The following is a 12,679-nucleotide window of genomic DNA, read 5'->3' as shown; positions in this document are numbered from 1 at the left end:
AAGAGAATCTTATCTTGATGACATATTATATGTTTGCATATCATTGTATAATGAATTTGAAATTGTCCTTGTTATGCAGTTCGAATTTGGCTTGGCAGCATTGCTTTTCCCTCCTGTTTTTTGTTCCATAATGGCTTTCATTCGCTCACTACAAGTAGAAGAAATGGAAATGACTTCTAAACCCAGAAAGGTATAGGATATTAACTGTTTTAGTTATGCCCTATGTTACGCATCCAAATCCTTGTGAACATTAAATGACGGCCTTATATGGATTGCTTTTGTTTCACACTTAGAAATACAAGCATTACTCCTTTCTGTGACCTTTGTAATTTTAAATCAGCAGGTATTATAATCGTCTGTAGGAATATTTTTGGTTTTTGTAGCATATCAGAAGTTAATATCTTTTGGGATTTTTTTAGTTGAGAACTCTGAAATGTTGAGATCAAGCTTCTGTCTATTATAACGTCTGATATTGTTATACTCTGAGTGGGAGTTCCCTGGAAAATTTTGTATATATAGTTAGGACAATATTATGCAGAAATGAAATATGTTTTATGTCTCTTGGAGTGGAACAAGTGTTGGGGCATTGGAACAAATTAATCTGACAGAAATGGCTTTTATCTAGACATGGCAGTATCACCATAGTTTAATCGTAGCTCTTTAACATGTTTGTTTGTTCTCTCAGTATTGTTTCATTGCATGGCTCGTGACCACGTGTGCGGGTTTGATTCTGTCTGTCTTAAGGTATGTTACTATTTTTTTTCTAATATTTATGAAGCATCTCTCTAATGGCTTATTATGGCATTTTTTGCATGCTTTATTGTGGTTCTTGTAGTTAAATTTTATTTGGCATTATCCACTATTGATATAGGTCACGTTCTGATATTGTGCATATGAAGATTTTTTAAGAAAAACACTATCAATTATACATTTTTGATAAGCTTTTGTTTATAACAAGATCATTTAAATAGGTTGAAAATTCTTTATATGCAAAAATTCAAAATGTGATTTTGCAAACATTGTCTATATTTGCAAAAAAGTGTGATTTTACAAAATTCAAGCTTGTATATGTGTAAAAGTTAATCTACCAAAGATTCAAGACAACCTTGAATAGACCCTTGCTACGAATGTGTAAAAAATAATCTATCGAAAATTCAAGACACCCTTGAATAGACACTTGCTACGAATGTGTCCCTATCATAGTGCTTGAACTCGGACTCGGTTCAGACTCGGTAAAGCCAACTCGACTCTTGATTCAGCTATGACTTTGCAAAATGACAAAACCATTGAAATTTAGAGAGTTTTAATGATTTAAAACTTGTTTCATGCATCCTTTATTGATTAAAACTTAAAGACACTATAATTGTTAGAGTGGGATTGCCATTGCACCAAAGGATTGATCTGTCAATGCTCGATACAACCACTCAACTTATAGTACACAGGAGGCGGTTAAGTCCTTGCCATGAATCCCGAGGGCAATCTCCCCCTCAACATTACCTGAAGGTTTGAGGATTCAGATCTGTGACCAAACTCTGATACCACTTGTTAGAGTGGGGTTGCCATTCCACCAAAAGACCAATCTATCATATCCGATACAACCACTCAACTTATAGTACATAGGAGGCGGTTAAGCCCTTGCCACAAAGCCCGAGGGGAGTGTTGAATATTTTTCTAGCAATAACACCATCAAATAGAAGCTAATTTGTCATCACATACATGAACAAGGAACATAAATAATAAATCCATCATATACATAAAATATAAATTGTAGCTAAGTTTGTCAGGAATATGAAATTGAAACCAAAGGGATTTTGGATGAAATGAGTCAAAAACTTAAAACCTTTAGAAAATTCTTGTTCTAGCTTTAGTTTTAGTTGACCTTAGAAATTGAGGATACGATATGGGGGGTTAGAATGCTAGTTAGAGTGCTAAAGGCGTGTTGAATCTTGGAATTTGGCTAAGTCTGGAATATTTTGGAAAACTCTAAAATCTAGATTTTGCATCTCAACTCTTATGAAGTTGAAATCTATCTCAAACATCTTGATAGTATTTATACAAATATAACTTAAAATATAAGAAAGGAAATAAATGTAACTTAAATGTTATAATTGTATAAATCCTTATGGCCTTTGAGCAAAGTTTTGAATTGCAGATTAAACTTGCAAGTGTATGCTTAGACATCTTGACAGTATTTATACAAATATAACTTAAAATATGAGAAAGGAAATAAATATAACTTAAATGTTATAATTGTATAAATCCTTCTGCCCCTTGAGCCAAGTGTTGTATTGCAGAGTAAACTTGCAAGTGTATGCTCAGACCCAACTGAGATCTACATGCTTCAACTCAGCGAGTTCGGTGAGTCATGCCCCAAAACTTGGCAAGCCAAGTTGCCAAGATGACATAACTCAGCTAGGTTGACCCAGCTCGCCAACTCGCCCAACTAACGACAATTTTGGGAACTCTAGTCCATATTGAACATGATTTAATGGGTTATGTGGTTGAAACTTCATATATATGTCTTGTGATTCAATTTTCATAAAGTAAAACAGCTAGTCGCTGATTACTTGCATAGCTAAATGGTTTGCTGACATTTCTAGTGGAGTGAAATGCATTATAAAATTTCATAAGGTCAATTATTGTGCTATGTAACTAAGACAAAGGCCAGTTTCTCTGAAAAACATGATATAGCTTTGTTTATGATTAGTAATTCCCTAAAGTTACTAGGCTTGGTATTGGTTTGGGTCTAGGTTCATTGTTTGGATAACTGGATTGGAGAATAATTTTTTTGGTTTTGAGTTCGTCCATACAAAAACATCCAAGGATAAGAAATAAAATCATATAAAAACAAGAAATGCTTACATATTTGCACTATTATATATATACGTATGTATTTGTGCCTGTGTATATATAGCAATTAAGTTTAGATTTTCACGCATAGGAATGTGCATTAATAAACAAAAGCACCATAAAATTATTATTTTTTGACAATGAATGTCATGATATATATTATATATTAAAGCTAAAAAATAATGGCAACAATCATCAATAATGAACCATCATTGAGCAAGCATTGTCATCCATCTTCAAAAATATCATCGTCACCCTTTCTGAATACCATCCTTATTGATGCTTGACACCCAATGATGAGAAAAGATGTCCCCCAATGTCTGCATGCCCAAAATTTGATCCATGTAGGAATAATATAGCTCATATATGACTCATAATGAATATGAAGGCCACCTCATTTGCGCGCTCCGATATTCAATGCCTAGTGCTTCTAATGTTTCCCCTTCCTTGAACTTAAATAGTCTTTGGATTTGGTGATCTCTGGAATTGTCGACACATTCACAAAAAAACATCAAATCTGCTTTGCTCCACCTCTTTGTACACAACAAACCTCCCACTATTTAACTCAGTTTCCATGCATTAAGCGCTAGGTTGATCTAAGTCACTCAAAAGCCCAAAGTCAGTAAGTTAGAGCAAAGGACCCTCACAACATTTATTATATTCAAATCATGTTAGAAAGTATCAAATTCATCAAGGCATCTAAATCCCACATAAAGATAAAGTTCTTGTCCCTACTTGCACTCGAATACACCACAACCTATATCATTACCTCGCTAAACAATCCTTTTGAAAATGACAGCAATGGATCTCAAACTCAATTTGTATTTGTTTCAATGCCACCATATACCTCAATCTTGAAGGAGTGAACCACTAGAGGCATTGAATTTACTATGGGATTGTTTCTTGATATATTCTTTTAGTGTTGAAAGTGGCAAAGCTCTCTATTAAGTCCCATATTTTGTTGCAGTAGCGACCCAACCTTTTATCATGACATGTATATTGTTTTCAAACTTTCCCAACCAATATATTTGTATCTCCATGTACATGTAGGAACTTGGCACTTTTTTGGATAGCTAGAAGCAAACCAATAACTAATGAGTCATACTTAGCAACATTATTTGTAGATGGGAATTGTATTCTATGTGCTGCCAAATAAGTTTCTCCATGTGGGCTAACCAATTCCATGCTTGCTCCACTTCAATACTTCGACTTGGTTCCGTCAACTGATAGTGTCTAGGCGTGATCAACCATTTGTACATTGGACAATTCAGCTCGTGATTCTTCAATCTCTTTCTTATGTTATTCTTCAACAATTTGCTTCTCAACTCTTTCAATTTCTTTACACTATAGTACCAGAATAGCTACTTGCAATTGATCTTCAACATAAAAAATTTCTTCAACTTTTATCTTTACTGGTGCTTGTGGAACCATTTTTGTTACTTGTGTAATTGGAGATTTACACATTTTGCATGATATTTCGGAATGGAAAGCATTATAAATTCTGTACCAATTGGGTAGTAACAAATTTTGAATGCATATTTACCTAACTCAACTTCTTGTTTGACACTCTTTTGGACAAAATTTCTAAAATTCTCAAACATTTCTTCATTTAGTATTGGCTTTGAATTATTGTAAACATGTACCTCAACGAACTTAGGTATCACTTCTGGACATCCTCCTTAATTGTAACTTTGTAGCATTTAAAGTTCTCTAGTAACTTTGAAGCATTTAAATTTTACCATTTGACATACTCTTCAACTCTGTACAAACTTCTTAACATCTTGCTGCAATTATGGTCAGTAGTAGTTCTCACTAACTAGAGCAATAGTTTCATCTCTACCAAAATGTCTAGGCCAATCCTCCACTATGCTTCTCCTTGATGAGATTCTCCCTAATAGAACTCTTTGGAATACACATTTGACTTCCTTTGAATAGCACACCATCTTGGATGAGGAAATCCAACCATTTTATCTTGTCAAGTGTAACATATTTTGTACTTACAAGGTTTTCAAGCTTCACCAAAATTAGGATCCTTTGGATACAAACTCTTGAGATCCTTGAACCCAACTACTTTAATCTACATCTTTGTTAGTAAAAGTTGCCTCCTACTAAGGATATTTGCAACCCTATTAGACTTCTTACTCATGTGTTTCAAAACAAATGTGTAACTTTGCAAAACTCAACCCTTTTCAAATGCCTTTGATTCAATTTTCCTTGACTATTTAAATATTACAAAGCTTGATTTGCAGTATACAAAACAAGCTCCTTAGGAAGAAGATAGTGTCTCTACTTCTTCAATGCTTGAACCATAGCATAAAATTTTTGATCATAAACAAAATATTTCCTTTTGGCATCATTCAACTTCTCACTGAAATATGAAACAGGTCTACCTTCTTGGTCAAAATAACTTCTATTGTAGTACGACTAGCATCACAATCTACTTGAAACATATTATTAAAATCTAGAAGTGCTAAAACAAGTTGTTTTGTAACTTTCTGTTTCAAAAAATTAAAACTCTTATTTGCTCCAGTAGTCCACTTAAACTCTTTCTGATCCACTCATTGTTTTAGTCAAGGGTCCATAAATACTGCTAAAACTATTGATAAACTTTCTGTAAAAGCTAGCCAATCCATGAAAAGATCATACCTCGGTAGCACTCCTTAGACTAGGCCATTCGAGGATAACTTTCACTTTCTCTGGGTCCATTTTTAGACCTTCTGCTGAAAATACAAATCCTAGATATACTAATTCTTTCACAAGACTGCATTTGTTCAAATTAATCACCAACTTTTCTTCCCTAACTTCTGAAACACACTAGAAATAGGCATTATATGCTCCTCCAATTTCTAATTGAAGATCGATATATCATCTAGGTGAAAATGACAAACATACCCAGAAATTCTTTCAGTACCTCATTGATGAGCTATATGAAAGTGCTTTGTGCATTGGTTAGCGCAAAAGGCATGACTAACCATTCAAACAACCCTTCCTTTGTCTTGAAGGGAGTCTTCCATTCATCTCCTTCTTTGATTCGAATTTGATGATATCCACTCTTCAGACTATCTTTGTGAAATAGAAAGCTTCACTCAAGTAGTTCATAATATCATCCATTTGTGGTCAAGAAATTTTGTAGTTTATTGTGATCTTATTGATAGCTGTGGAATTTGTACACATCCTCCATTCTCCATTCTTTTTTGGTGCTAATATTGTTGGTACAACTCATGGACTCAAACTCTCGTGAATCACCCCTTTTTGTAACAACTCCTGTATTTGTTTGTTCAACTCTTCATTTTTTGCAGGTGTCATTCTGTGCACTGTCTTATCTGGAAAATTTTCTCGTGAAATCACGTCCATCTGACGACTGATCTTCCTTACTAGTGGTAATCTATTAGGCACATTATCGAATACAATATCTTGAAATTCATCCAACATATTTGTAACTTCTGTAGGTACATCTACTTCTTTACCCTCTTTTGGAATTATAGCAAAACACATGTTCTAATGCCTCATACCTTTTAGGAACTTTCTTGCATCAACAGAACGTATTCTAGTAGTACTACATACCTTTTCTTCCATGTCCATTAATAGTTTTAGCTTATGTTTCACACCATACCATTGTTAGTGAATAGGTATTCGTATGACCATCTTGAAAGACACGCTTGTCAAACTACCACGACCTACCCAACAAAATATTATATGCATCCATAGGTGTGATGTCACATAGTATTGCATCACGGTAGCCCCAAATCTTGAACTTCACTAGGCACTGATTATTGACCATGACCTTGTGGTCATCTTGCATCCAAGCAATGCGGTATGGACATGGGTGTTTCTATCTCTTAAGCTTCAATTTTGTGACCGTCTCTTTTGAAACGAAGTTGTCAGTGCTTCCACCATCGATAATCACATTACAACACTTAACTTCGTACTTGTACCTAGTGTGAAACAAGCTTCTCCTTTGATCTGGTTCATTCTCACCACCCAGTAGGACTCTTCTATTAATTAGGACTTCTCTTTTAGTATCTTGAAAATGTGATGATTTGACATCTTCATCGACATGTGCAACTTTCGGCTGGCCTTCAGTTCTTGCATCTGTCCTTTCTTGGCGTTGAGGACATTCAAATGCTCTAAAACCTTGTCCATAGTGGAAACATGTTCCTTGGAAGCCTCCTCTTCTTGATCCTTGCCCTCTTCCTCTCTGACATCTATTATTTTCATGATGGAAACAATTAAAATTGCTTGTCCTCTGATTCTAATTGCTACTACTAGCCTCATCCTTCTTCTAATCTTCATTTCGGCTTCCATAAGACCGTCCACCAAATCTTCCACCATGACCTCTTTTGCTTTGCTCGCTCTCAAACTTCTTGTTCATCTTCTCTTCTAATCCTGTGCTTCTGGATTTAGATTGTGTGAGTATTTTCTGGCATAAAAAATACTCACACAATCTAAATCCAGAAGAACTTAAAAATCCAAAAGCACAGGATTAGTTCTATGGATTGTGGAAATGCATTTACAATCATCTTCTCTTCTACTCTTGGGGCAAACTAGTGTCCCTCTTCAATACTGTTCATTCATCGCAGACTCAACTCCTCCTGAATACTTTGCCTCAACCCATTAAGGCAACGAACAACTTTTCCTTTTGAGCTTCTGCATGGCCCGTTTTGTTGAGGACTCAGGAGAACTCTTTTGTATATTTCTGAACTGATTTTCTGCCTAGTTCAACCCTTGCATTCTATTTTGCAGATCAAGCTCATAATCAATGGGAATGAATTGCCACTTTAGTTTATCTACCATCCAATCACATCTTGTGATCTTCTCCTTCCTCTACTATTTCACTCCAGTTGGGGAAAACAGGAGGTCTTATATCTGATAGAGAAAGTAAATGTACACAACGCAATCACTCCAAGGTTAAATTTAGGAAGCAAAATCTGCCTGCTAGAGGTGGTAATAGAGGAGGGGGAACTAGAAGAGGAAGGTGGACATACTTGTAATACCCTGTGCTGTTGCATTAAACAACCATCTTAGGATGAAGCATGCCAAGAAGACAAGGAATAGTCTTAAAACCCAGGCAATTTAGTCATTAAAAAAAAATCTAGAATGGTGGAAAATATAGAGGTGGAGGAAAACATAAATAGATTGCAATAGTAAGAAACTAAATCTTTCAATAGAAGATATTGGAGAAAATTTAAAGATATATAAAATTTAACCCATGACTTGTTACTAATTCAAAGCGATTTAAGTGATCAATTAATCCTTTGGGACAAAGCACACAAAAATCATATAACCAATCTTGATGGTAGCCTTAAAAATAAAGATCAACAAAACAATAATAAGATCAGAGAAAGTACCATCTCTTTATCAACAAAAGGGCATCAACGTCAAGAGCAAACACTTCAATAAATGAACTCTCATCATCTTCACAAGCAAAATTAATTGAGGATACATAAATTTGTCCAGAATGCTTAGAAAGAAGAGAAGAAATCAAGAAATCTGCAAAGTAGGTAATGATCGACAGTTCTAAAGAAGGCATAGAGACAAAACAAAATAGAAATTAGGAAGAAAAGACAAATCCTGAAGCAAATAAGATGGAAAAGACAAGAAAAATGAACATGGATGATGACTTAATAAATAATCTCAAAGAAAAAATAGAATCTCAAGATGATTGGATCGAAGAATCATAAGTGGAAACAAGAGAACTCAACATTAGGAGGAAGAGATCGAAGGAGACTAAACAAAAATCCTACAAATTCTGGCAAACTCCAACTAATGGGAAGAATATTTTTGATGACATATCAAAACCATCACCTCTAGAAAAGAAAGAGCAAGATGGACAAAAAGCAATTAACATCTCCATAGAAATAGAAAATATAATTAGCGAATATGGATCATTAAACAATGAGGAAATAGGCCAGCTTAAGGAAGATGCAATGCAAGATTCAGAAGAATTTGGTGTACAGATTCCAACATATTGGATGCAAGATGAAATGGAGGATGATGAAAAGGAAAACCAAGCAGAGACTATGGAGATAGGTCTTATTGCAGAAGGAAATCTAGACAGTTGGATTAGTTATCTAATAATGCAAGAATGACAAAAGAAGAAGAGGATAAAGAAGATAGCACAATAGCAAATAGTGTGCATATTGCACAAAACAATTTGAGTAAACTAAGCAATATAAATAACATGGATGGCCTAGAAAAACCAAAATGTGGCAAAATAAGTAATAAAAGGGGCAGGAAAAGCCTTGCTGAACTGAGAAAAACAATAAGTAGAGCTGAAAATCAAAAAATGATAAATGACATCCTTAATGTGGGGAAGGGGAAGAGCCTTACCACAAAGCCATGAGGCTCACTACGTGGAATGTAAGGGGCCTAAATGCCCCAAACTAAAAGCACTTTTGAAAGTGCAACCTAACATTATTTGAATTAGAGATAATACCACTACAAGAAACAAAGCTTAACAAAGGAGGAGAAAAACTAAAAAACAAACTACGCTATTGGAAAAATGAAGTGGTGGAATCTACAGGATTATGATTTTTTTGGGATCCAAGAAAGGTAGAATTCACCCTTCAAACAACAAATAAAAACTGGATGGGTGGCAAAGTTCAAAGCTTCAGAAGCGGTATTCAATTTACTATAATAAATGTTTATGGACCAACTCCTACTATAGATAAGAAGGCAATATCAACAGAAATAGACAATTATTTGGATACTCTTCCTACATAAAACTTTATCTTTGGGGGAGACTTTACGCAATTATAAGCCTTGTAGAAAACAAAGGTGGTTCACGAACAGTAACGCATGTCATGTCTAATTTTAGAGAATGGCTTGTTAGAAATTCCTTCACTGATATTCTAACATCAAATGGGGTTTTCACATGGAATGACAGGAGGAAAGGCTTCTGTCAAATTGTAGAAAGGCTTGATAGATTCATTTATAAAGGTGATTTTAGTTCTTTTAATTTCTCTTTCTTAACATCTATTCTTCCCTACACTGGTTCAGAGCATTTCCCTGTCAATTGGAAATAAGAGAGCAACAAAAACCAACTAGGAACCCCTTTAAATTTGAAAAGATGTGGTTTCTAAATGATGACTTCTTGCAACACATCAAAAGCTTGTGGCTAGAAGAGGATTTTGAAGGATCTAAAATCTTTTGTTTCTTGGCAAAATTGAAAGCCTTAAAAGGAAAAATAATTAAATGGAATAATGAACACTTCAAAAATATATTTAAAGAAAAACTAGATAATGAAGAAGAAATTGAGAAACTTAATGAAGAAGTAATTAAAAACAATGTGAACAATGATAAATTTTGAAATTTATAAAAGAAAAAGAACTACTAATAAAACAAGGAACAATTTTGGCCAAAAAAGAAATATATTGGGAGCAAAAGTCGAGAGAAACATGGATAACAAAAGGAGATAGAAACACAATTTTTTGCACAACAGTACGATTAATAAATAAAATATTAATAGAATTACTAAAATAAAAGATACCATGGGTCAGGAGGTAGAAAACCCTATTCAAATACTAGAAACCTTTGTCAAATATTTTTTTGATATACGAAATAATTATGAATACTCTTATTATGCAACTTAAAATAAAATGTTAAAAAATATCCCTAAAGTACTCTCTACTGAAAATAATAAATATTTAGATTAAAAATTCACCTTAGAAGAAATTAAAGTAGCTCTCTTTTCTCTCAATCTAGATAAATCCCTAGGACCCAATCATTTCCAGGCCTCATATGAGGTAATGACCTATGGGAAGCTTTAGAAGTTACCAGGAATTCAGACTTGTTACTATCATAGATTAATAATACATTCATAGCCCTCACACCTAAGAAACCCAACCATAAAGTTTCGGAGGATTTTAGGCCGATAGCTCTTTGCAACACAATCGACAAAATATTGTCAAAAGCTCTGGCAAACAGACAAAAAATACTAAAGTAATTAATCTCAGGAGAACAAACTGGTTTTGCTCCTAGTAGGTCTATTTACGACGGGATAATCATCATTCATGAAACAATTCACTCAGTTCAAGTTAACAAAGAAGTATGTATGTTAATGGAATTAGATATCCACAAAGCTTATGACAATGGATTGGAGATTTATCTGTAAAACAATGGGGGCATTTGGTTTGTCTTGTCAATGGATTAACCTAATCTTCAATCGTATTTCAAATCCAAAATCTCCCTGCTTATCAATTGTACAACAAAAGGTTTTATCAATATAGCAAGAGGTATATGACAAGGCAACCCTATATTGCCTTGTCTCTTGATTATCATGGTTGAAGCCTTTGGGAGAGCCATAAAGAAGGCTCAGATAGAAGGAACAATTAAAGGCATCAAAGTGATAAATGATGTGGCTAGGATAATAGATCAACAATTTGTGGATGATACAATTTTTCTAGGAGAAAGTATAAAGGAGGAAGCCAATCAGTTTAAGAAAATTATTAAAACTTATATGGAGGCCTCCAGTCAAATACTTAATGTAGACAAATTAGAGATCTTTTCCCTTAATACTCACCTAGATATAGAAAGGGATACATGCAATACTAAGGGATTCAAAAAAGGAGCATTCCTTTGCAAGCATCTTGGGATTCAATTGGAAAAAATGACCTAGATAGACTAAAATGCAGACCTTGATATCAGAAAAATTAGACAAAAAAATGTAAAGTTGGAAAGGGAAATGGCTAATTAAGGCTATGTAATGGGCACCCCTGGATGTCCCAAAGAACTAAACCAAATTGCTGAAAGGAATTATGTCAAACAATTTGCATTCAACCTCTTATTTCTCCGTTTAATGTTTTAAACCCCTTATAACTCCGGAAATCAAACGTTTATTTGTTTGTTGTGTTTCGTGCATGGAATTGGTATCATACAACATAAACAAGAAAGAAACTACAATAATATGCAAAGTGGAAATGAACTGCTGCTAACAAAATGTTATTTTCAGAATTCATAAAACCAAATACATGGCAGATTTATCAACTCACTAATTACTTCAACAGTATTGACATAATACACCAGCTCATGCTTTCAAACTTTTTGCTACAGTGCTTTGTCCTTCAATCAGTCCACTACATTTGTAATATCATTCCCTCAAAGCGGCATAAGCGTCGGAAAAGTAGTGAAGAAGATATGAGCAAAACACCAAATCTGCTTGTAGCTGGAAATGCAACTAAATTGCTTGATAATGAAGCCAATAACAAAGAATTCCAAAGGCCAAACCCCAAGGGAATGACGTCTAGAATGCTACAAGAGAGGATAGACGTCCTCAAATGCCAAGAACGGAGCTGCAACTCACACACCAATTTCTTATCATATTCAACCTTGGCTAATGAAGCCACAAATGCTTCCTTTTATTCTATTTTCAAGGGTCCACTCAACTCATATGGGCAATGTGGGATAAAAGATGTGTAGTATATAAAACATATATTAAAATACCCCTTATGTCTCCCTTGGGTACAACAATTGTTAATTCTCAAGGATGGGGAAAAATGGAAACTCTCCTTATGTTGGGACACAACATGTCTTCCTAAAGCTAACGTGTTTCTATGGGCTGCTCTTCAAAGTAGAATCCTAATAGTTGATAGATTCACGAAAATAGGTTTTTAAGGGTCTTCAAGATGTGTGTTATGTGGAAACGAATCTGAAATTGTAGGAACATCTTTTGTTTCAGTGCCCTTTTTCAAATCTTTGTTGGAAATGACTTTGTAATAAGCTTAATTAGCAAACAGCTATTTCTAACAATCTTTGGAATTTCTTAAAGAGTTGGCCTAAAAAAAGATCTCGTAAGGTCTATAGTGATCTATGAAAAATCTCCCCGTCCATT

At 34.4% G+C, this 12,679-nt stretch overlaps 1 protein-coding gene across 2 annotated transcripts in view; it reads left to right on the top strand.

Annotated features, from left to right (window-relative positions):
- The window catches only part of LOC149539614 (calpain-type cysteine protease DEK1-like), a 217,610-nt gene that overhangs the window by 48,389 nt on the left and 156,542 nt on the right, over positions 1-12,679 (top strand). For both annotated transcript variants that reach the window (XR_016356273.1, XM_089800843.1), the window contains exons 8-9: positions 80-190; positions 686-744. Coding sequence is in view for 1 of the 2 variants with exons in the window: in XM_089800843.1 (XP_089656969.1) it covers positions 80-190; positions 686-744 (170 nt within the window). In the remaining variant the exon portion in view is untranslated. The remainder of the gene's footprint in view (positions 1-79; positions 191-685; positions 745-12,679) is intronic.

The sequence above is a fragment of the Cupressus sempervirens genome, chromosome 9 (genome assembly GCF_028749045.1).
Source record: "Cupressus sempervirens isolate cs-2001-9-10 chromosome 9, ASM2874904v1, whole genome shotgun sequence".
Taxonomy (NCBI): Eukaryota; Viridiplantae; Streptophyta; class Pinopsida; order Cupressales; family Cupressaceae; genus Cupressus; species Cupressus sempervirens.
Note: the sequence above shows the minus strand (reverse complement) of the source record. Positions and strands in the feature narration are given on the sequence as shown.